Source organism: Salvelinus fontinalis, chromosome 6, assembly GCF_029448725.1.
Source record: "Salvelinus fontinalis isolate EN_2023a chromosome 6, ASM2944872v1, whole genome shotgun sequence".
Taxonomy (NCBI): Eukaryota; Metazoa; Chordata; class Actinopteri; order Salmoniformes; family Salmonidae; genus Salvelinus; species Salvelinus fontinalis.
The window spans coordinates 61,043,647-61,070,079 of NC_074670.1; the positions used below are offsets into that span (position 1 = coordinate 61,043,647).

The window sequence follows — 26,433 nt, forward strand, 5'->3', positions numbered from 1 at the left end:
AGTGATGGTAGTGATGGTAGTGATGGTTGTGATGGTGGTGGTGGTAGGGATGGTAGGGATGGTAGTGATGGTTGTGATGGTAGTGGTGGTAGTGTTGGTACGGATGGTAGTGATGGTTGTGATGGTAGTGGTGGTAGGGATGGTTGTGATGGTAGTGGTGGTAGTGATGGTAGTGATGGTTGTGATGGTTGTGATGGTAGTGGTGGTAGGGATGGTACGGATGGTAGGGATGGTAGGGATGGTAGTGGTGGTAGGGATGGTAGGGATGGTAGTGATGGTTGTGATGGTTGTGATGGTTGTGATGGTAGTGGTGGTAGTGATGGTAGTGATGGTAGTGATGGTTGTGATGGTAGTGGTGGTAGTGTTGGTACGGATGGTAGTGATGGTTGTGATGGTAGTGGTGGTAGTGTTGGTAGGGATGGTAGTGATGGTTGTGATGGTAGTGGTGGTAGTGGTGGTAGGGATGGTAGGGATGGTAGTGATGGTTGTGATGCTAGTGGTGGTAGTGTTGGTACGGATGGTAGTGATGGTTGTGGTGGTAGTGTTGGTAGGGATGGTAGTGATGGTTGTGATGGTAGTGGTGGTAGTGATGGTAGTGATGGTAGTGATGGTTGTGATGGTGGTGGTGGTAGGGATGGTAGGGATGGTAGTGATGGTTGTGATGGTAGTGGTGGTAGTGTTGGTACGGATGGTAGTGATGGTTGTGATGGTAGTGGTGGTAGGGATGGTTGTGATGGTAGTGGTGGTAGTGATGGTAGTGATGGTTGTGATGGTTGTGATGGTAGTGGTGGTAGGGATGGTACGGATGGTAGGGATGGTAGGGATGGTAGTGGTGGTAGGGATGGTAGGGATGGTAGTGATGGTTGTGATGGTTGTGATGGTTGTGATGGTAGTGGTGGTAGTGATGGTAGTGATGGTAGTGATGGTTGTGATGGTAGTGGTGGTAGTGTTGGTACGGATGGTAGTGATGGTTGTGATGGTAGTGGTGGTAGGGATGGTAGGGATGGTAGTGATGGTTGTGCTGGTAGTGGTGGTAGTGTTGGTATGGATGGTAGTGATGGTTGTGATGGTAGTGGTGGTAGGGATGGTACGGATGGTAGGGATGGTAGGGATGGTAGGGATGGTAGTAATGGTTGTGATGGTAGTGATGGTTGTGATGGTAGTGGTGGTAGGGATGGTAGGGATGGTAGTGATGGTTGTGATGGTAGTGGTGGTAGTGTTGGTATGGATGGTAGTGATGGTTGTGATGGTAGTGGTGGTAGGGATGGTACGGATGGTAGGGATGGTAGGGATGGTAGGGATGGTAGTAATGGTTGTGATGGTAGTGATGGTTGTGATGGTAGTGGTGGTAGTGATGGTAGGGATGGTAGTGATGGTAGTGATGGTTGTGATGGTAGTGGTGGTAGTGTTGGTACGGATGGTAGTGCTGGTAGGGATGGTTGTGATGGTTGTGATGGGAGTGTTGGTATGGATGGTAGTGGTGGTAGTGATGGTAGGGATGGTATTGCTGGTAGGGATGGTAGGGATGGTAGTGATGGTTGTGATGGTAGTGGTGGTAGTGTTGGTACGGATGGTAGTGCTGGTAGGGATGGTAGGGATGGTAGTGATGGTTGTGATGGTAGTTGTGGTAGTGATGGTAGGGATGGTAGTGTTGGTAGTGATGGTTGTGATGGTAGTGGTGGTAGTGTTGGTACGGATGGTAGTGGTGGTAGTGATGGTAGGGATGGTATTGCTGGTAGGGATGGTAGGGATGGTTGTGATGGTTGTGATGGTAGTGTTGGTATGGATGGTAGTGATGGTAGGGATGGTATTGCTGGTAGGGATGGTAGGGATGGTAGTGATGGTTGTGATGGTAGTGGTGGTAGTGTTGGTACGGATGGTAGTGCTGGTAGGGATGGTTGTGATGGTTGTGATGGTAGTGTTGGTATGGATGGTAGTGGTGGTAGTGATGGTAGGGATGGTATTGCTGGTAGGGATGGTAGGGATGGTAGTGATGGTTGTGATGGTAGTGGTGGTAGTGTTGGTACGGATGGTAGTGCTGGTAGGGATGGTAGGGATGGTAGTGATGGTTGTGATGTTAGGGATGGTAGGGATGGTAGTGATGGTTGTGATGGTAGTGGTGGTAGGGATGGTAGGGATGGTAGTGATGGTTGTGATGGTAGTGGTGGTAGGGATGGTAGGGATGGTAGTGATGGTTGTGATGGTAGTGGTGGTAGGGATGGTAGGGATGGTAGTGATGGTTGTGATGGTAGTGGTGGTAGTGGTGAAAGAGATATTAGTGATGGTGGTGATGGTTATGATGGCAGTAATGGTAATGAGGGTAGTGATAGTAGTGATGGTAGTGATGGTTGTGATGGTAGTGGTGGTAGGGATGGTAGGGATGGTAGTGATGGTTGTGATGGTAGTGGTGGTAGGGATGGTAGGGATGGTAGTGATGGTTGTGATGGTAGTGGTGGTAGGGATGGTAGTGATGGTTGTGATGGTAGTGGTGGTAGGGATGGTATGGATGGTAGTGATGGTTGTGATGGTAGTGGTGGTAGGGATGGTAGTGATGGTTGTGATGGTAGTGGTGGTAGGGATGGTAGTGGAAAGCCATGCTTCTATTGCGCTTGTAAAGAAAAGTCATTTCACTTTTATTTCATTGTCTATTTCTTCAGTTCTTTTCTCAGCTTTATTATAGAGATAATGTCAAGGTCTTTTCTTGTATCTAGACTACTGGTAGTGATGGTGGTGATGGTAGTGAATGTAGTGGTGGTAGGGGTGGAAGTGATAGTGGTGCTGATGGTGGTAATGGTAGTGATGGTAGTGGTTTTAGTGATGGTAGGGATGGTGGGGATGGTAGTGATGGTTGTTGTGGTAATGATGGTCAGGATGGTAGTGGTGGAAGTAATGGCAGGGATGGGAGTGATGGTAGGGATAGTGGTGATAGTAGTGATAGTAGTGGTTTTAGTGATGGTGGGATGGTGGTGATGGTAGGGATGGTTGTGATGGCAGTGATGGTGGTGTGTAGTGATGGTGGTGATGGTAGTAATGGTAATGAGGGTAGTGATGGTGGTGATGTTTGTGGTGGTAGTGGTGGTAGGGATGGTGGTGATGGTAGTGGTGGTAGTTGTAGGGATGGTGGTGATGGTAGTCATGGTAGGGATGTTAGTGGTGGTAGTTGTGGTAGGGATGGTGGTGATGGTAGTGATGGTTGTAATGGTATGGATCGTGGTAGTGATTGTGGATATGGTAGAGATGTTGGTGATGGTAGTGATGGGAGGGATGGTGGTGATGGTAGTGATGGGAGGGATGGTTGTGATGGTATAGATGGAATTGATGGTAGTGATGGTAGAGATGGTGGTGATGGTAGGGATGATTGTGATGATACTGACAGTTTGAATGGTATTGGTGGTAGTGATGGTGGTGATGGTAGTGATGGTGGTGATGGTTGTGATGGTAGGGATGGTTGTGATGGTAGATATGGTGGTGTGTAGTGATGGTGGTGATGGTGATGATGGTTGTGGTGGTAGTGGTGGTGATGGTGATGGTAGTGGTGGTAGTTGTAGGGATGGTGGTGATGGTAGTCATGGTAGGGATGTTAGTGGTGGTGGTTGTTGTGGTAGGGATGGTAGGGAGGGTGGTGATGGTAGTGATGGTTGTAATGGTAGGGATGTTAGTGGTGGTGGTGGTTGTGGTAGGGATGGTAGGGATGGTGGTGATGGTAGTGATGGTTGTAATGGTAGGGATGTTAGTGGTGGGGGTGGTTGTGGTAGGGATGGTAGGGATGGTGGTGATGGTAGTGATGGTTGTAATGGTAGAGATGGTAGTGGTGGTAGTGATTGTAGATATGGTAGGGATGGTGGTGATGGTGGTGAAAGTAGTTATGATAGTGGTGGTAGTGATGGTGGTGATGGTAGGGATGTTAGTGGTGGAAGTGATGGTGATGATGGTGGTGATTGTAGGGATGTTAGTGATGGTGGTGATGGTACTGATGGTAGTGATAATTAGAGATTTGGTGATGGTAAGGATGGTGGTGATGGTAGTGATTGTAGGGATGGCAGTGATGGTGGTGATGGTATTGATTGTAGGGATGGTAGTTATGGTAGGGAGGGTGGTGATAGTAGGGATTGTGTTGATGGTAGGGATGGTTGTTATGTTATTGATGGTATTGATGTTTGTGATGCTAGTGATGATGGTGATGATAGGGATGGTAGTGATGGTAGTGATTGTGGAGATGGTAGGTATGTTATTGGTGGAAGTGATGGTGGGGATGGTAGTGATGGTAGGGGTGGTACAGGTGCTGGGGGTGGTAGGGATTGTAGTGATGCTAGTGGTAGGGATGGTAATGATGGTAGTGATGGTAGGGATGGTGGTGATGGTAGTGAGGGTAGTGGTGGTAGTTGTGGTAGGAATGGTAGTGACTGTAGTTATGGTAGTGATTGTGGAGATGGTAGGGATGTTATTGGTGAAAGTGATGGTAGGGATGGGAGTGGTGCTAGGGGTGATAGGGATTGTAGTGATGCTAGTGGTAGGGATGGAGATGATGGTAGTCAATGGTAGGGATGTTAGAGTGGAAGTTGTGGTAGGGATGGCAGTGATGGTTATGATGGTAGTGATGCTAGTGATGGTATTGTTGGCATGTATGGTAGTGGTTGTAAGGATGGTAGGGATGGTGTTGATGGTAGTGATGGTAGGAGAAGTAGGGATGGTAGGGGGGAAAGGGGATGAAATACGAATAGAATACTACAGTGAGGGAGTAAATGTTTTGTAAAAACTTGTATCATACTACTCTACCCTGACCCTCAATGCTTAAACTGTGTCTGGCAAACTAGACCAAAGTGTTTAGGGTGAGGGGTTAGCGGTCACTTAGGAACTTAACTTACTGTAACATTTGAATGACAGTGTGTTGGAATAGGGGATATTCATGGCTATAGACTGGCAAAGTCACTATTTGATGGGCTGTGAGAAATACACTTATGCATACCCCTTCAAATGGATTTGGCTATTTCTGCCACACCAGTTGCTGACAGGTGTATGAATTTGAGCACAGTCATAAAATCTCCATAGACAAACATTGGCAGTAGAATGTCCTTACTGAAGAGCTCAATGACTTTCAACATGGCACCATCATCGGATGCCACCTTTCCAATAAGTCAGTTTGTCAAATTTCTGCCCTGCTAGAGCTGCCCCGGTCAACTGTAAGTGCTGTTATTGTGAAGTAGAAACGTCCAGGAGCAACAACGGCTCAGCCGTAAAGTGGGGACTGCCGAGTGCTGAAGCGTGTAGTGCGTACAAATCGTCTGTCCTCGGTTGCAATACTGAGTTCCAAACTGCTTCTGGAAGCAACGTCAGCGCAAGAACGGTTCGTCGGGGGCTACATGAAACGGGTTTCCATGGCCAAGCAGCCGCAAACAAGCCTTAAATAACCATGCGCAATGCCAAGCATTGGCTGGAGTGGTGTTATGCTCGCCGCCATTGGACTCTGGAGCAGTGAAAACGCGTTGTCTGGAGTAATGAATCACGCGTCACCATCTGCGTTTGGCGAATGCCAGGCGAACGCTACCTGCCCCAACGCATAGTGCCAACTGTAAAGATTGGTGGAGGAGGAATAATGGTCTGGGGCTGTTTTTCAGGGTTTGCGCTAGGCCCCTTAGTTCCAGCGAAGGGAAATCTTAACGCTACAGCATACAGCATACAATGACATTCTAGACGATTTTGTGTGTCCAATGTTGTGGAAACAGTTTGGGGAAGGCTCCCTCCTGTTTCAGCATGACAATGCCCCCATGCACAAAGCCATGTCCATATAAAAATAGTTTGTTGAGATTGGTGTGGAAGAACTTGACTGGCCTGCACAGAGCCCTGACCTCAACCCCATCAAACATCTTTGTGATGAATTGGCCTAATTGCCCAACATTAGTGCCCGACTTCACTAATTCTCTAGTGGCTGAATGGAAACAAGTCCCCACAGCAATGTTCCAACATCTAGTTCAAAGCCTTCCCAGAAGAGTGGAGGATGTTATAGCAGCAAAGGGGGAACCAACTCCATTTTAATGCCCGTGATTTTGGAATGAGATGTTCGATGAGCAGGTGTCCACATACTTCTGGTGATGTAGTGTTGCTTGTTGACTTTGACTGGCTTTCTCTCCATTAGGTCTATCTGGAACCATGAATAACACAGCCTAGGAATGCTATTGTAGGACAGATAGAGAGCAGTTACAGATGAGGGTGTTTACATCTCAATGAACATGTTAGCACTTAGCTTAGTGAGTCATTCAAAAACTGTAAGAATCTAATTGTAATAGTGTGGTTCATTATTTCTTATTTTTCCTTTCAAGTTCACTTCATTGTGGCACAACAATGCTATTTGCTCATAGTGTGGATTTCCATCAGTGCAGTATTAATCCCTGCCATTATGTAACACTTTCATTAGTGCAACATTATCACCATTTCAGCGATCCAGTATTAATGTAAACATGTGACATGTTTATACATGGAGCTCAAGCTGTCTGCTGCTTACAGTATGCCTATCTTTAACCCTGTGTGGGTTGATCCTTTTGGTCTTGAAGGCAGATGGTCAGGTCACTGTTATCTAGTTCATTAACAGGATGGGGGAGAACGGGTTAACACAAGCTCAGCCCGTGTGGCTGTGTGGTAATCCTGTATGTAGAGTAGGGTGTGTGTGACTGTGTGTGCTTGTGTGGTGCATATGTATGTGTTTGTGTGTGTGTGCGTGGTTATTGGGTGGAGATCAAAACACTGAATGTTGTTGTTATTGTCTTTGCTGTTTGCTCTCTGGTTGTTATGTAGGAGGACCAGCAGGCCATTGCTATTGACCATGCTAAGGAGTCTGACCATGCGTCACATTTTAATAGTTGCACGTGTCACAACTAGCTGCACATCACAGCACTGGCCAAGTGTGACTACATTGTTCTGGCCTTCTTTATATATCACTGTGTTTATGTAATGTTGTGTATCGATCGTGGAAAGCTCTGCTTCTATTGTTCTTGCATAGCAAAGTAATTTCACTTTTATTTCAATGCCTAAGTATTTTCTTGTATCTACCGTACAATATATGAACATGGATTGCTGCAACAATCCCACTGAAGGTGTGACATTGTCACAGGTGTTGAAAGATGAGGACCAAGGTGCAGCGTGGTGAGCGTACAGTTTCTTTATTTAATTGAAAAGACGCCGAACAAACAATAAACACTACAAAAACTAACCGTGAAGCTACAGGCTATGTGCCCTAAACAAAAGTCAACTTCCCACAAAACAGGTGGGAAAAAGGGCTACCTAAGTATGGTTCCCAAACAGAGACAATGATAGACAGCTATCCCTGATTGAGAACCATACCCTGCCAAAACATAGAAATAGAAAATCATAGAAAAACAAAACATAGAATGCCCACCCCAAATCACACCCTGACCAAACCAAAAAGAGACATAAAAAGGAACTCTAAGGTCAGGGCGTGACAGTACCCCCCCCCCCCCCCCCCCCCCCCCAAAGGTGCGGACTCCGGCCGCAAAACCTAAACCTATAGGGGAGGGTCTGGGTGGGCATCCATCCGTGGTGGCGGCTCAGGTGCGGGGACCCTCGTCGCCAACCCCGGACTGGGGACCCTCGTTGCGGGCCCCGGACCTGGCACCCTCGTTGCGGGCCCCGGACTGGAGGCCGTCTCTGGAGGCTCCGGACTGGAGAACGTCTCTGGAGGCTCCGGGCTGGAGGCCGTCTTTGGAGTGGAGAGACACACAGGAGGCCTGGCTCTGGGAGCAGGCACAGGACTCACCAGGCTGGGGAGACATACAGGAGGCGTCTTCCTTGGCCGAGGCACCGGATACACTGGGCCGTGGAGGCGCACTGGCGGTCTCGAGCGCAGAGGTGGCACAACCCATTCTGGCTGGATGCCCACTTCCACCCGGCAAATGCGGGACGCTAGCACCGAGCACACCGGCCTGTGAATGCTCAACCGAGACACAGTGCGCATCACCCCATAGCACGGGGCCTGACCAGTCACATTCTCGCCACGGTAAGCACGGGGAGTTGGCTCAGGTCTCCAACCTGACTCAGCCACACTCCCCGTGTGCCCTCCCCAAATTATTTTGTGGGGCTGCCTCTCGGGCTTCTTTGCCAGCCTTGTTCCCTCATAACGCTGCCGCTCTGCCTTAGCTGCCTCCAGTTCCTCCCTTGGACGGCGATACTCCCCAGCCTGCCTCCAGGGTCCCTTACCATCCAGGATCTCTTCTCATGTCCAGGAGTCCTTTCTACCACGCTGCTTGGTCCTTTGGTGGTGGGAAGTTCTGTCAAGGGTGTTGAAAGATGAGGACCAAGGAGCAGCGTGGTAAGCGTACATTTTCTTTATTTAATTGAAAAGACGCCGAACAAAACAATAAACACTACAAAAACTAACCGTGAAGCTACAGGCTATGTGCCCTAAACAAAAGTCAACTTCCCACAAAACAGGTGGGAAAAAGGGCTACCTAAGTATGGTTCCCAATCAGAGACAACGATAGACAGCTGTCCCTGATTGAGAAGCATACCCGGCCAAAACATAGAAATAGAAAATCATAGAAAAACAAAACATAGAATGCCTACCCCAAATCACACCCTGACCAAACCAAAAAGAGACATAAAAAGGATCTCTAAGGTCAGGGCGTAACAGACATTCAGTTCTTTGAGACATAGATTGTTATTTTTCCCAAGGCCAGTAACTTTATCACAGGTGGTTGTCCAAAACCAGGTGAATAATGCAACATACTCTGAGGATAAATTAAGTTACATTTGAGTAAGTAATCTCAAGTCATTGACCATTGGTGGTTGTCCAAAACCAGGTGAATAATGCAACATACTCTGAGGATAAATTAAGTTACATTTGAGTAAGTAATCTCAAGTCATTGACCACAGTGTAAGACCAGTAAAAGTAAGCCTTGCATTCGAAATGGCTTGTAGTGCATTCATACCCAATATAATTAAGTATTATGAGACTTCTAGTACATTGAATGGTACTTTTATCCAAATTGAATTGACGGCAATATCTCGTTGACTGCTGATAATGTTGTTGCATTCTGCTGGTGGTGCTGAGAGCTGAGAGATAATCACTGCTGACCCGCTTGGTCATAGAAATTCCATATTTATTTTTCAAGTGTTTCTCATGATTTCCAAGGATTATTTATCAAAGATTACCTTTTGAGAGGAGGGCTTTGTCGCCACAGTGTTACTTGTACATGTGATCTAAGCATTCATGTGTGCTGGTTTATTTTAGAACCGACTGAATACATGGAGGAAAGAGGGGAACTTTAGTTCATGTTAATATCAGGATACTGTAATTCGTTTGGAAACAGTTTGTATGTAGAATGTCTTTGTTTCGTATGTGCAGATGTTAGAAGTCTGGCTTTACGGACAGACAGATTGATGGACATGCCAGTCAGGGAGACGGACAGAGCCACACGCACGCACGCACGCACGCTAGCATGCACGCACACACACTTCCGAAGCATTTGGACATTTCTCCTTCAGCGGGCACATTTATCTTCAGTGCGGGGAGGGGGGGGGGGATGCAATACGCAAAGCATACGTTCAAAGCTCATGTGATCACATTATATGTGTTGTGATGGATATCTGAATGAAACCAGATAACAGCCTTAGAAAAAGGAATTGGTATAACAAATAATGCTCTCACAACATGTAGACCACAAATTCACACAAAGGGCTGTCTCCTCGCTCATCTCTTGTCTGGTGGGGTAAGCGTGCGCCGGCATTATCCGCCTGCCATTTAGAAGCTGTGTTCCTCATGTATTGAGTCAGGGATATTTATTGTTTGTTCGGTGTCCATTTTAGGACAGCCTCAGCCTCTTGGCTTACCACTCACAAGGAGGGCTGAGAGGGCGCGCGTACAACTCTGTTTCCTCCATCTGCATTTGGTGGCTGTGTTTCTCACAATGCGAGGTGAGGCTTGAGGTTGTCCTAGAATGGGCACCGTACACCTGCCCATAGGCCAGGATTAGTCTTCTGGTTCCTCTCTTATCCTTTTAAGACGGGCACGTGATTGATGCCCCATGGCTTAGGTCATGTGACCACTCATGGACATGCTGCAAGGATGCTAATATTTGCCCTCTAGGTAGAGGGACTGTCTAAGGACAGTTTATTTGTCTATGTCTATGTCTATGGGGTCAATGGGACAGATCTCTCAGGGCTTTTTCATCTGAATGACTGTTACCCATGTATAGGATGATAAACCTCAGTCACATACTGATAAAAGTGGTATGGTTGTGAGAGGTGCCACTCATCTACTGTTCAGAGATCACAACAAAACGGCACATGTAAATGTTACGCTTGCGTACCGTCAGCTTAGTTTTTTAATGCAGTATGATGGAGACAGCACAAATGACTTAATGAAGTGTGTATGCATCACAGAAGGGATTGTACCTTTAATATAACGTAACTATTGAGAGTGGTTTCATCCATTGCACCATCAAAACTTTCAGATAACTGACAATGTAAAGGCTGCAACTGGGCAGAATCCACAATAGTTTTCAGAGAATACAATTGTAAGCTCAGCAGCGAGTCAGGCAGTGAAAGAGACACCACATAAGAGGGACACCTTTTCTACCCATACACTCAAATAAACATCTGTTGTCATGTCGGTGAAGATTAATCGTTTCCAAGTACACATTACCTGTTTTTGTCTGTGCACCCATGCTTAGAAATATTCTATCTATTTTACTACACAATGCCTTTAATTTGTGGAAATGTATTGAGATATTTGAGAGGTCCATATGTTTTCTATATGTGTAGTCAGAGGGTCACATTGGTATTGGTGTAGAGTTCCCATATAACCATGCATATATTGCCTAGAGGCTGCAATTGTCAACACATTATCTGTCTTGCAAGTCTATAGTATGTGGTAATAATACTAAGCAACAATATGAGTTTTATATGTTCTGTATGTTCTGACCGGGGTAGTGTGAGGAACATGAGTTGAAGGCACATACACCACGTTGCAGGTAGGCAAAAGGCAACATTGGGTTCTGATGAGAAGTAGGTTTGAGCAGGGGCAAGTTTGGGCAACATATTCATAAAGATTATCTCTCTTAGCCAACATATTCATAAAGATTATATCTCTTGGGCAACATATTGAGAAAGATTACCTCTCTTGGGCAACATATTCAGAAAGATTATATATCTTAGGCAACATATTCAGAAAGATGATCTCTCTTGGGCAACATATTCGGAAAGATTCGATTCTATATTTTCTCCACAGTGGGTTTATTGTATATATTCTATATGTAGGTTGTTAGGAGAAAGAACAAGACAGCAAAATAAGCTCAACGCCTGTGAGAGTTACAGAGTTAAGAGCAGAGCAGTAGTGCCGGAGGTTCAGTGCTGCTTTGAAACTGAAGGATCTCTCCTATCCCTTTATCTGCGTCAGCTACAATGCTGTCGGGCAGTGGGAGTGAGAGAAGTGCCACGATAACTCTAGGAAAGAAGACGTGGGAGAATGTTTGTGTGGCAGACACACAGAGCACAGCAGATGTTCCACTGTTCCCAGTGCGGATCTTGGAGACAAACAGCGGTAACTCCAACCCCAGAATTGATCTTAACACAGAAATAGTGCTGAGCATGCTTAAAGAGATCTGCTCACCGGGGTATTGGATCTGTTTGCTGGAGTATATGGGAAAACACAAGTGGGGAGGAGTAGGAGTGTGGAGCGCTGGGATTGGGCAACTGTAGACCAATCACTTTACTAAATCATGATGTGAAGATCACTCGGTGGACTTACTTATTTCCCTGGTCAGGTCACATGGTCTGGACCAGTGGTTCCCAAACTTTTATAGTCCCATACCTCTTCGAACATTCTACCTCCAGCTGCGTACCCCCTCTAGCGGCAGGGTCAGCGCACTCTCAAATGTTGTTTTTTGCCATCATTGCAAGCCTGCCACATACACACTATGCGATACATTTATTAAACATAAGAATACGTTTTTGTCACAACCCGCCTCGTGGGGAGTGACAAAGAGCTTTTATAGGAACAGGGCACAAATAATAATAGAATAATAATCAATCATTTTGCTCTGTATTTAACCATCTCACATATAAAACGGTATTTGCTCATCGAAAATGGTGAATAACTCATCACAGGTTAATGAGAAGGGTGTGTTTGAAAGGATGCACATAATTCTGCAATGTTGGGTTGTATTGGAGAGTGTCTCAGTCTTAAATCGTTTTCCACACACAGTCTGTGCCTGTATTTAGTTTTCATGCTAGTGAGGTCCAAGAATCCACTCTCACATAGGTACGTGGTTACAAAGGGCATCAGTGTCTTAACAGCACGATTGCCAAGGCAGGATACTCTGAGCGCAGCCCAATCCAGAAATTTGGCAGTGGCTTCTGATTAAATTACATTTTCACAGAATCGCTTGTTGCAATTTCGATGAGGCTCTCTTGTTCAGATATTGGTAAGTGGACTGGAGGCAGGGCATGAAACGGATAACGAATCCAGTTGTGTGTGTCATCCATTTCGGGAAAGTACCTGCGTAATTGCGCACCCAACTCACTCAGGTGCATCGCTATATCACATTTGACATTGTCCGTTTTGTCGTGTCCAAAACGTATTTCAAGCTGTCAGGCATTCCTTTGGCAGCAAGAGCCTCTCGGTGTATGCTGCAGTGTACCCAAGTGGCATAGGGAGCAACTGCTTGCACGCGCGTTACCAGTCCACTACGTCTCCCTGTCATGGCTTTTGCACCATCAGTACAGATACCAACACATCTTGACCACCAACATCAATTTGATGTCACAAAGCTGTCCAGTACTTAAAAAATATCCTCTCCTTTTGTCCTGGTTTCCAGTGGTTTGCAGAAGAGGATGTCTTCCTTAATTGACACCCCATAAACATAACGGACATAAACCAGGAGCTGTGCCAGGCCCACCATGTCTGTTGATTCATCCAGCTGTAACGCCTAGAATTCACTGGCTTGTATGCGAAGCAGTAATTGTTTCAAAACATCTCCTGCCATGTCACTAATGCATCGTGAAACAGTGTTGTTTGATGAAGGCATTGTCTGTATAGTTTTTGTCCCAGCCATATCCACAGCAGCAGGAAGCAGGGCTTGCCTGTCCTAGCCACTCAGTATCTCACCATGTAAGATGCTTGTAGCATCTAATTAATGGTATCTGTTGCTTTTATACGTCTTACTACTCGAAGTCGTCTTAATGCTCGCTCAAAAACTTGTGTGGCTTATCTTTCAAATTGGCATGTTTTGTTTCTAAATGTCTGCGCAAGAGTGAAGGTTTCATCGAGTTGTGAGATAATACTTTTGCACTTAACACACTGTGGCTGAGGAAAGGCACTACTCCCAGTAAAAGTAAAAGTGAACCCCAAATCAATATAGTTGTCATCATATTTGCGCCTCTTCGATGGTCCATGTCCCTGTCTGTTGTTCGGTGCTTTCCCGGGTAAGGGGGCAGTAGATCTTCGGCTGCATCAGATTCATAACTGTCAGTGTCCATACTAGCTGGGCTAACAACAAATGTAGAATTACTGATGCTAGCATTGGATTTGCTCGTGGAAGCAGAACAATTTGTGTCGTCGACAGGTGCAGGTGTAGTACTGCTGGTAGTAGAGCTGGTATGTGTCTCTATGGACGCGGGCCTTACTAAATGGACTGCTTGAAAATGTGAAGAATTTGTGTTTTTTTGTTTAAAAAATAAGAATTTGTTTGTATTTAAAAAAAATGTGAATCACATTTTTATTTGGCGTACCCCCGACGGCATTGCGCATACCCATGGCGGAATACCTGGTCTCGACAATACTCTCTAGCTGTAAGGGCTGTCGTTCTCCTCATCCTCGGACGAGGAGAGGAGAGAAGGATCAGTGGACCAATACGCAGCATTAGGGAAATATGCCATCTCTTTATTTAACACGACGGCACACGAAAACAAAACACTTACAAATTTACAAAACAAGAAAACGACGTAGACGAAAACCTGAACATGAACTTACATAACTAAAACGTAAAACTCACGGACAGGAACAGACTACATCAAAACGAACGAACAACCAAACAGTCCCGTATGGTACATACATCGACGACACAGGAGACAATCACCCACAAACAAACAGTGAGAACACCCTACCTAAATATGACTCTTAATTAGAGGAAAACGCAAACCACCTGCCTCTAATTAAGAGCCATACCAGGCAACCCAAAACCAACATAGAAACAGAAAACATAGACTGCCCACCCAAAACACACGCCCTGACCATAAACACATACAAAAACAACATAAAACAGGTCAGGAACGTTACAGAACCCCCCCTCAAGGTGCGAACGCCGGGCGCACCAGCACAAAGTCCAGGGGAGGGTCTGGGTGGGCAGTTGACCACGGTGGTGCCTCAGGCTCTGGACGCTGTCCCCACACCACCATAGTCACTCCCCGCTTCTGTCTTCCCCTCCCAATGACCACCCTCAAACTAACCTCCCCTAAATGAACGGCCAGCACCGGGAGAAGGGGCAGCACCGGGACAAGGGGCAGCACCGGGATAAGGGGCAGCACCGGGATAAGGGGCAGCACCGGGATAAGGGGCAGCACCGGGATAAGGGGCAGCACCGGGACAAGGGGCAGCACCGGGACAAGGGGCAGCACCGGGACAAGGGGCAGCACCGGGACAAGGGGCAGCACCGGGACAAGGGGCAGCACCGGGACAAGGGGCAGGTCCCGGCTGAGATACTCTGGCAGATCCTGGCTGAGGGACTCTGGCAGATCCTGGCTGAGGGACTCTGGCAGATCCTGGCTGAGGGACTCTGGCAGATCCTGGCTGAGGGACTCTGGCAGATCCTGGCTGAGGGACTCTGGCAGATCCTGGCTGAGGGACTCTGGCAGATCCTGGCTGAGGGACTCTGGCAGGTCCTGGCTGAGGGACTCTGGCAGGTCCTGGCTGAGGGACTCTGGCAGGTCCTGGCTGAGGGACTCTGGCAGGTCCTGGCTGGACGGCTCTGGCAGGACCTGGCTGGACGGCTCTGGCAGGTCCTGGCTGGACGGCTCTGGCAGGTCCTGGCTGGACGGCTCTGGCAGGTCCTGGCTGGACGGCTCTGGCAGGTCCTGGCTGGACGGCTCTGGCAGGTCCTGGCTGGACGGCTCTGGCAGGCCCTGGCTGGACGGCTCTGGCAGGCCCTGGCTGGACGGCTCTGGCAGGCCCTGGCTGGACGGCTCTGGCAGGTCCTGGCTGGACGGCTCTGGCAGGTCCTGGCTGGACGGCTCTGGCAGGTCATAGCAGGACGGCTCTGGCAGGTCATAGCAGGACGGCTCTGGCAGGTCATAGCCGGACGGCTCTGGCTGGTCATGGCAGGGCGGCTCTGGCTTGTAATGGCAGGACGTATCTGGCTGGTCATGGCAGGACGGCTCTGGCTGGTCATGGCAGGACGGCTCTGGCTGGTCATGGCAGGACGGCTCTGGCTGGTCATGGCAGGACGGCTCTGGCTGGTCATGGCAGGACGGCTCTGGCTGGTCATGGCAGGACGGCTCTGTAGGGAGGAGAAGGAGAGACAGCCTGGTGCGTGGTCTAGGCACTGGCTGCGCTGGAGAGGAGGAAACAGCTGGAGAGAGAACCCGGAGAGACAGCCTGGTACGGGGGGCTGCCACCGGAGGACTGGTACATGGAGGTGGCACCGGGTCTACCGGACCGTGAAGGAGGACACGTGCTCTTGAGCACCGAGCCTGCCCAACCTTACCAGGTTGAATGGTGCCCGTAGCCCTGCCAGTGCGGCGAGGTGGAATAGCCCGCACTGGGCTATACTGGCAAACCGGGGACACCACTCGTAAGGCTGGTGCCATGTATGCCGGCCCGAGGAGACGCACTGGTGGCCAGACGCGTTGGGCCGGCTTCATGACATCCAGCTCGATGCCCAACTTAGCCCTCCCAGTGCGGCAAGGTGGAATAGCCCGCACTGGGCTAAGCACGCGTACTGGGGACACCGTGCGCTTTACCACATAACACGGTGTCTTACCAGTACGACGCCTTCTACCTCCACGGTAAGCACGGGGAGTTGGCTCAGGTATCCTACCCGGCTTTGCCACACTCCTTGTGTGCCCCCCCCCCCCCCAAGAAATTTTTGGGTCTGACTCACGGGCTCCCAACCGCGTCGCCGCGCTGCCTCCTCATACCAGCGCCTCTCTGCCTTCGCTGCTTCCAACTCCGCCTTGGGACGGCGATATTCCCCTGGCTGAGCCCAGGGTCCTTTACCGTCCAGGATCTCCTCCCAAGTCCAGGAGTCCTGGTTGCTCTGTTGAGCTTTCCCTTGCCGCTTGGTCCTAGTTTGGTGGGTGATTCTGTAAGGGCTGTCGTTCTCCTCATCCTCGGACGAGGAGAGGAGAGAAGGATCAGTGGACCAATACGCAGCATTAGGGAAATATGCCATCTCTTTATTTAACACGACGGCACACGAAAACAAAACACTTACAAATTTACAAAACAAGAAAACGACGTAGACGAAAACCTGAACATGAACTTACATAACTAAAACGTAAAACTCACGGACAGGAACAGACTACATCAAAACGAACGAACAACCAAACAGTCCCGTATGGTACATACATCGACGACACAGGAGACAATCACCCACAAACAAACAGTGAGAACACCCTACCTAAATATGACTCTTAATTAGAGGAAAACGCAAACCACCTGCCTCTAATTAAGAGCCATACCAGGCAACCCAAAACCAACATAGAAACAGAAAACATAGACTGCCCACCCAAAACACACGCCCTGACCATAAACACATACAAAAACAACATAAAACAGGTCAGGAACGTTACACTAGCCATCTCACAAAGAACACTTTCTCACCATAGCAACGCTACACATGTAGACCAACATAGGGAGATAAGCATATAGCTGACTCATAAACATGCAGTATTTCAAGCCAAGTTCAATCAACGGGCGATTTGCCAGCCCCAAAAAATGTAATTACCTCTTAGTATGTCTATGGAAGAAAACCTCAGTCTCAAACCGCGTTTGTCAAATCATGTATATTAACGTCTCTGCCTCAACCTATAAGGTTAGAGGGTCAAATACGGTTAAACGATGTACAGGAGGTCATACAGTACAAACAAACCCCTGTGTACTGGTGCGTACATGCATGTAATAAGTAAAAACCCTCCTCCTATCACAGTCCATAGTCTCTCCAGTTGTCATGCATTGCCGGTTCTATGGAGTGCAAAAAAGGGCGCAGATGGAGCTTTGCTGGGCACCTGTCAAAGTGGGATGTATTGTGTACATTGTGAGTGCTAGGTAGTCATCATTTCAAAGTCAATGCCGAAGCTTAGACATGCTGTCTTGGATTTATAGCCATGAAGCAGAGGCACCAAGTGGAGGCACTACTTTCAATCTCTCTCACTTTGCTCCCCACGCAAACACACATGGCTCTTAAGTTGCGATTTGTCTCTCAAATGCAGCCTCTGATCAAATGAAAAAAGGATGTGGGTTTTACTTTAAAAGTGTTGCACTTCATTTGCCATCTTCCCGGAAGAAGTCAAATGTTATGAAAATGGAGTTGTCATGGAACAGCTGTAATTTCATTGGCATAAAAAGAAACAGAACCAATCTTAATCAAATCTAAGCCCTATAACAAATATATTGGTTGGATTATTATACAAATATTTTGGGACCCTGTTATTCAATCAATAATACACTTTATGTTATACATCAAACCAGTGGCGTAGAACAAGGATGATCCATACAGCCATGCTGTAATATACTGTATCAATGAATGATCTAACCAGCAACCACAGTATTACCATATCAGTAATAAGTTATGAGTATCAAGGGATGCAGGCTTACGCAACATAGAGGACATTGGTGGCGGATGAGGTGAGTTTGCACCACAAGCAGTTGGAGCATCTGGAAAAAGCAGTATATAAATCCATTAATTTATTGTTATTATAAATATCCCCGCAGCATATGGCTATCCTCTACAAAAAAATGACAGCATGAAAATAATATACAGTATTTGCCCCTTTTCAGAATTTCTCTAGTTTTGCATATTTTTCAATCTGAATGTTAGCAGATCTTCAACCAAAACCTAATATTAGATAAAGGCAACCTGAGTTTACAAATAACAAAAAAATGGATACTTATTTATTTAATTAACAAAGTTATGCAACACCCAATTCTCCTGTGTGAAAAAGTAATTTCCCCTTTACACTCAATAACTGGTTGTGCAACCTTTAGATGCAATGACTCCAACCAAATGCTTCCTGTAGTTGTTGATCAGTCTCTCACATCGCTGTGGAATTTTGGCCCACTCTTGAATGCAGAACTGCTTTAACTCAGCAACATTTGTGTGTTTTCAAGCTTTAACTGCTCGTTTCAAGTCCTGCGACAACATCTCAATTGGGATTAGGTCTGGACTTTGACTAGGCCCTTCCAAAACTTCAAATGTGTTGCTTTTTAACAATTTTCATGTAGACTTGATCGTGTGCATTGGATAATTGTCTTGCTGCATGACCCAGCTGTGCTTCAGCTTCAGCTCACAGACGGATGGCCTGACATTCTCCTGTAGAATTCTTTGATACAGAGCATAATTCATGGTTCCTTATTAAGGCAAGTCGTCCAGGTCCTATGGCAGCAAAGCATCCCCAAACCATTGCACTACCACCACCATGCTTGACTGTTGGTATGAGGTTCTTACTGTGGAATACAATGTTTGGTTTTTGGCAGACATAATGGGACCCATCTCGTCTATGTCTGTGACACAGGATCTATTATAAATACCACCCCACCCCAATGCATTTAACATTTAGACACCAGGGGGAAACAGTAGATTGATGACACTGGGAGATGTGCTTTGGCCCAGACCTGGATTCAAATACTTTTTGAACATTTTCAAATACTTTCAGTGTTTGCTTTAGTCTGCCTGATGTTCCAGTGTTTGCTTTAGTCTGCCTGATGTTCCAGTGTTTGCTTTAGTCTGCCTGATGTTCCAGTGTTTGCTTTAGTCTGCCTGGAGTTCCAGTGTTTGCTTTAGTCTGCCTGGAGTTCCAGTGTTTGCTTTAGTCTGCCTGATGTTCCAGTGTTTGCTTTAGTCTGCCTGGAGTTCCAGTGTTTGCTTTAGTCTGCCTGGAGTTCCAGTGTTTGCTTTAGTCTGCCTGGAGTTCCAGTGTTTGCTTTAGTCTGCCTGATGTTCCAGTGTTTGCTTTAGTCTGCCTGATGTTCCAGTGTTTGCTTTAGTCTGCCTGATGTTCCAGTGTTTGCTTTAGTCTGCCTGATGTTCCAGTGTTTGCTTTAGTCTGCCTGATGTTCCAGTGTTTGCTTTAGTCTGCCTGATGTTCCAGTGTTTGCTTTAGTCTGCCTGATGTTCCAGTGTTTGCTTTAGTCTGCCTGATAGTCCAGTGTTTGCTTTAGTCTGCCTGATGTTCCAGTGTTTGCTTTAGTCTGCCTGGAGTTCCAGTGTTTGCTTTAGTCTGCCTGGAGTTCCAGTGTTTGCTTTAGTCTGCCTGGAGTTCCAGTGTTTGCTTTAGTCTGCCTGGAGTTCCAGTGTTTGCTTTAGTCTGCCTGGAGTTCCAGTGTTTGCTTTAGTCTGCCTGATGTTCCAGTGTTTGCTTTAGTCTGCCTGATAGTCCAGTGTTTGCTTTAGTCTGCCTGGAGTTCCAGTGTTTGCTTTAGTCTGCCTGATGTTCCAGTGTTTGCTTTAGTCTGCCTGATAGTCCAGTGTTTGCTTTAGTCTGCCTGGAGTTCCAGTGTTTGCTTTAGCTTGCCTGGAGTTCCAGTGTTTGCTTTAGCTTGCCTGGAGTTGCGGGGTTTGCACTTTTGCAATTATTCTATTGGTCCCATTGCACCAGACAAGCTCAGTCAAGGCCAGCTAAAGTATTTTAAATGATCTCAAATAGTATTTGAACCCAAGTCTGCTCTGTGCTCAAGCAGAAAGAGTGGCATGGTCAGTGTCCTACCGCAGGCGCAGAGGAAGCCAACAAGTCACAACAACACATTATCAACACTTCCTGCTTTTACAGCAGATCTTTGTAACACATTGCTTTTGTGAATTTGACCCTTGACCTATGGAAACAGCATGTGGGCACGAGCCCTGCCAGCGTTGTTGAGATATGTCTACTACTCAGAACAACAGGGGAACGGGGTCATACCCCTGATGTCAGTTTTCCTAGGCTTGTGATGTGAGGAGGACTTTAAAGCAGCGACATTCACCAAAGTTCGGGCAGTGGTACTCAGTCGTACCTTTAGCTCTCATGTAGTTCTATTGAAAAAAGAGACACTGTAAAACAGTGACTGAAACACATGTTGAAGCTGTTTTATGTCAGCCTGTGTTGTTTCTTTCCGTGGTTCCACAGAAATAGCTTTTTAATAAGGAAATCATTTTTTTCCACACATGGTGTTTGGTTTAATTGCCATCGTGCCAAGGTCAAACCTGTTTTCATACTGTATAATGAATAATTGAAGACGAGTGATATTCAGAATGTGACATTATTGCTTTAGTACAGTAGATACTGTAGGAATAATTATCTGGTGTGCCACTATATCTTCTGTAAATAGCATTTGGATGTTACTATGTTGCAGCAACTAATGAAAATGTTTGTATTAAGCAATGTGTTCTCTCTCACAGTTACTTATTTTTAACTAATGCCAATTCATCACCATCATTATCCTAATACATTGACTCTTTTGTCTTCCTTTATCTTTATTTGCCTATTTCCCTTTACTTGATTCCAAAGCAGATCTAATCTTCTTCGTTGAGTGTGAGGCACTTATTGAAAGCATTAGTTTAAACCAACGACATATTTGCAGTGCCCATTGTCTACACTAATTACAGCTTGGTTGATTTATGGTCTTAGGCCCCCAACCGATATTGAACTGCAGCCACGGTCGAAGGGGTCTACCGAACTGCTCACTACTCTTTACTTAATTTTTTTACAGGATCAGACCAATGAAGACACCCAGATGGTGCTCGTTGGCATTCTTGTTGGGAATGGTCTCCCTCGGAGCGGGAGTGGGAGTCGTCGAGGGGAGGCCCGGCAAGGAGGAGGGATTCGTGCCGCCACCCTATCGACCTGTCGTGAGGTTCCGACACAAGGTATTGTATCATTCCTGTTCCATTAGCCTTTCATAACAAGAGGACTCTGCAGTGTTGTGAAGATAATTACAATGGAGTTTCTTGAGAATCAAGCTACTTTTGTTTTTTATTAAGGCTCAGGGATTTATTACTGGTGTTTTGCCAAGGAGACTTGAGCATCAAGTTAACATCAAATTTTGAAATGTATGTTGAATATATCTGATTGAGGTGAGAAGGGGAATTTTAGCAAAAACATCCAAGTCGAGAGCGTAATTGAAACTTTATTGACTTGACAACGCAGCTCTAGCTCTGCAAGCACAATCTGATTCCAAGTATTTCTCAAAGCACTAACAAGCTCTCTCTCCCCTACTCTATCTTTCTTACATAAAAAGGCGAGAGCCGTGTGATTGTCATATTACATAATATATAAATGAAGTCCAATTGGAATGCAGAGAAAACCATTTGATGGGCACACTCTTGTCTGCAGGCATTCGAGTGTGGGGGTGTGGGTGTGTGTGTTTTCCCCTGTACACACACTTACTGTAAACCCCCCGCGAGTGATAAGCACTAAAAGAGAGACCTTTTTTAGAGACCTTTTTTATTATTATTGGCTTATTAATTGTGTTGGCATGTGAATAAAACATGAAACATGAGAAACAATGGTAATTTTAATCCCAGGGATCAGTGTTGATAATGACTTTGTGTGAGAGAATGAAGGAGGGGGGAGAGAGAGAGAGAGAGAGAGAGAGCGAGAGAGAGAGAGAGAGAGAGACAGAGAGCGAGAGAGAGAGAGAGAGAGCAAGAGAGAGAGAGAGAGAGACAGAGAGAGAGAGAGAGAGAGAGAGAGAGAGAGAGAAATAAAATCTAGAAAAGAGACGTCAAATTCTTCAACCACCTAAAAGGAAGTGATTCCCAAACCTTCCGTAGCAAAGCCATCACCCACAGAGGGATGAACCTGGAGAAGAGTCCCCTAAGCAAGCTGGTGCTGGGGCTCTGTTCACAAACACAAACAGATCCCACAGAGCCCCAGGACAGCAACACAATTAGACCAAACCAAATCATGAGAAAACAAAAAGATAATTACTTGACACATTAGAAATAATTAATAAGAAAACAGAGCAAACTAGAATGCTATTTTGCCCTAAACAGAGAGTACACAGTGGCAGAATACCTGACCACTGTGACTGACCCAAAATTAAGGAACGCTTTGACTATGTACAGACTCAGTGAGCATAGCCTTGCCATGGAGAAAGGTTGCCGTAGGCAGACCTGGCTCTCAAGAGAAGACAGGCTATGTGCACTCTGCCCACAAAATAAGGTGGAAACTGAGCTGTACTTCCTAACCTTCTGCCAAATGTATGACGATATTAGAGACACATATTCTTATTTACAATGACGGCCTACTCTGGCCAAACCCTAACGACTCTGGGCCAATTATGCACCGCCCTACGGGACTCCCAATCACAGCCAGTTGTGATACAGCCTGGAATCTAACCAGGGTCTGTAGTGACGTCTCTAGCACTGAGATGCAGTGCCTTAGACGGCTGCGCCACTCAGGAGCCTATACAACCCATATTTATGTTTATTTATTTTCCTTTTTGTACTTTAAATGTATATAGACATAATATGACGTTTGAAATGTCAATTTTTTGGGAACTTGTGTGAGTGTAATATTTACCGTTCACTTTTTATTGTTTATCCATTTCACTTGCTTTGGCAATGTAAACATATGTTTCCCATGCCAATAAAGCCTCTTGAATTGAATTGAGAGAGAGAGAGAGATAGTGAGGGAAGGAGGGGGGGGGGGGGGTAGGAGGACAGATGGTGTTAACAGAACGTGAGACACTGCACCGCAGTTACACTGCACCAGGGGCTGGAAGTTGGCGTTGTACTGAAGACAGACTCAAAGGTCATATTGACTTGGGAGTTGTTAAAAAAGGCATATATTGGCAATGTTTTCATTAATGTGGAACATGTTGTGTTCAGCGTGGCTTAGATTTTTTTTATGGATGGTTCTGAACATTGCTGTGCTGCTTCTTTGAGACAAAAGGCTTATTGAAGTGATGCAATGTAATCTACATTTGCTAAATTGATTTAGACAAAGTCACACGTGTATCTTCAAGTAAGAACTGCCCCTAATCTATAGGATCAACCTTGTGACTCCAGAAGAGGTATCTTTATCATAGTATCTGTCCCATAACATATCCCTTGTAAGGTCAAAATAGTAATGTATTTCAATGTCCATTTCCTTTCAAAAGCAAGCAGAGTACATTATCTTAGGTATACCACTTTAAACTGTGGGACATTGACCATATAATGACTTCATCAATCATGTTTTCAGCAGCAGGACTGAACAGCTTCTTCTCTGCAGTCCACTGCTCACCATTCTCTTTCTCTGTCACCTGTCTGCCTCTCAGAAATAAGCTGTGTCACATACTCAACCATTGTCTAGTTCGGTGAGTGGCACAGTATGATGCTAGGCAGTACAGACCTGGGCTCAAATACTATTTCAAATACTTTCAAATACTTTATCTTGGCTTGATTGAGCTCGCCTGGCTTAACAGAACCAATAGAGAAGTTCCAAAACAGCAAACCTCCCCCACCTGGCACTCGAGGCAACTTAAAGTGAACTCTCAATATAGTTGAACGTTTTAAAATAGTATTCGAACCTAGATCTGGAAAGTAGGACTTTCTATACATTAGATACTGGCCCAATTTAATAACCTGGGTTCAACCTGGACATACAGTACACTGCATGTACACTACCCTTCAAAAGTTGGGGTCACTTGGAAATGTCCTTGTTCTTGAAAGAAAAGCTAATTGTTTAGTCCATTAAAATAACATCAAATTGGTCAGAAATACAGTGTAGACATTGTTAATGTTGTAAATTACTATTGTAGCTGGAAACGGCAGATTTTTAATGGAATATCTACATAGGCGTACAAAGGCCCATTATCAGCAACCATCAATCCTGTGTTGCAATGGCACGTTGTGTTAGCTAATCCATGTTTATAATTTTAAAAGGCTAATTGATCATTAGAAAACTCAGTTTGTACTGTTCTGTGAAGGGAGTAGAACACAGCGTTGTACGAGATCTTCAGTTTCTTGGAAATGTCTTGCATGGAATAGCCTTCATTTCTCAGAACAAGAATAGACTGATGAGTTTCAGAAGAAAGTTCTTTGTTTCTGGCCATTTTGAGCCTGTAATCGAACCCACAACTGCTGATGCTCCAGATACTCAACTAGTCTAATGAAGGCCAGTTGTATTGCTTCTTTAATCAGAACAACAGTTTTCAGCTGTGCTAACATAATTGCAAAAGGGTTTTCTAATGATCAATTAGCCTTTTAAAATAATAAACTTGGATTAGCTAACACAACGTGCCATTGTAACACAGGAGTGATGGTTGCTGATAATGGGCCTCTGTACGCCTATTTAGATATTCCATAAAAAATCTGCAGTTTCCAGCTACAATAGTCATTTACATTTACATTTACATTTAAGTCATTTAGCAGACGCTCTTATCCAGAGCGACTTACAAATTTACAACATTAGCAATGTCTACACTGTATTTCTGATCAATTTGATGTTATTTTAATGGAAGAAAATGGCTTTTCTTTCAAGAACAAGGACATTTCTAAGTGACCACAAAATGTTGAAGGGTAGTGTATATTCAGTCATTACTCCTTTAAATGTAATGAAATAAGATTTTTTATATTCGGCTATGCAGGCCTCTGGCGAAAACAAGAAAAAAAGAAAGAATATGCAAGAATTTGAAATGATCAATGATTTTTTTATGGCTGGCCCAACACCTTTTATCACTTAGGCACAGGCTGGCATATATTCCAAACCAAAGTTGTCCCCGTGAGTGTTAATATTAATATTCAATGTGTGTGATATCGGACCTAAGCCTTACTTTACTTATGATTCCAAGTATTTCTCTAAGATCTTTCCAATCTCCTACTCATTTGTGGATTTTGGGGTGGACAACAATATGTAATCAAAACTATATTAAGTTTCATAGCGTAGATAAATACTCTGCTGTTGCTGTGGAACAGACTACAATCATTTTGTACAGTATAATAAAAAATAGAGTATATTATGTTTAATATCAGGGAGACATATTCTTCTGTGTTGTGGACTTGCCTTTTATTAATATAATATCCAATATGAGTCATGGCTGCAGTAGATGTGTAGCATCTGAGTAGTAAATTAATCATCATGTGTTATGATAAATTAACCTACTGTATTATTGCCAGAGTGGTGTACCCTCTGTGCTGTGACTGTGCTGAGTGGGCCCAACATTGTGGCTATGACTTTCATTATAAGGAACGACGCAATGCATATTGATGAATTTTGATGACACTGCCCCACTCGGAACATTCATGTCAGAATTTTTATGGGAATGATTTGTTGATTCGCAAAATTTATGAAATAAATCAAATCAAATCAAATTGTATTAGTCACATGCGCCAAATACAACAGGTGTAGACCTTTACAGTGAAATGCTTAATTACGAGCCCCTAACCAACAATGCAGTTTAAAAAAAATACGGATAAGAATAAGATATAAAAGTAACAAGTAATTAAAGAGCAGCATTAAAATAACAATAGCGAGACCATATACAGGGGGTTACCGATACAGAGTCAATGTGCGGGGCACCGGTTAGTTGAGGTAGTATGTACATGTAGGTAAAGTTATTAAAGTAACTAAATGCTTAGATGACAACAGAGAGTAGCAGTGGTGTAAAGGGGGGGGGGGGGGGCAATGCAAATAGACTGGGTAGCCATTTGACTAGATGTTCAGGAGTCTTATGGCTTGGGAGTAGAAGCTGTTTAGAAGCCTCTTGGACCTAGACTTGTCGCTCCGGTACCGCTTGCCGTGCGGTAGCAGAGAGAAAAGTTTATGACTAGGGTGGCTGGAGTCTTTGACATTTTTTAGGGCCTTCCTCTGACACCTGGTATAGAGGTACTGGATGGCAGGAAGCTTGGCCCTGTTGATGTACTGGGCCATTCACACTACCCTCTGTAGTGCCTTGCGGTCGGAGGCCGAGCAGTTGCCATATGATGCTACCCGTCAGGATGCTCTCGATGGTGCAGCTGTAGAACCTTTTGACGATCTGAAGACCCATGCCAAATCTATTCAGTCTCCTGCGGGGGAATAGGTTTTGTCGTGCCCTCTTCACGACTGTCTTGGTGTGCTTGGACCATGTTAGTTTGTTGGTGATGTGGACACTAAGGAACTTGAAGCTCTCAATTAGCTCCAATGCAGCCCTGTCGATGAGAATGGGGGCGTGCTCTCTTTTTCCTGTAGTCCACAATCATCTCCTTTGTCTTGATCACGTTGAGGGAAAGGTCTCTGACCTCCTCTTCGTTGTCAGTGATCAGACAC

At 45.5% G+C, this 26,433-nt stretch overlaps 1 protein-coding gene across 2 annotated transcripts in view; it reads left to right on the top strand.

Annotated features, from left to right (window-relative positions):
- LOC129858247 (follistatin-related protein 5-like) overlaps positions 1–26,433 on the top strand; it is a 225,506-nt gene that overhangs the window by 11,533 nt on the left and 187,540 nt on the right. For both annotated transcript variants that reach the window (XM_055927333.1, XM_055927334.1), the window contains exon 2: positions 20,909–21,065. In XM_055927333.1, coding sequence (XP_055783308.1) covers positions 20,909–21,065 — 157 coding nt within the window. The remainder of the gene's footprint in view (positions 1–20,908; positions 21,066–26,433) is intronic.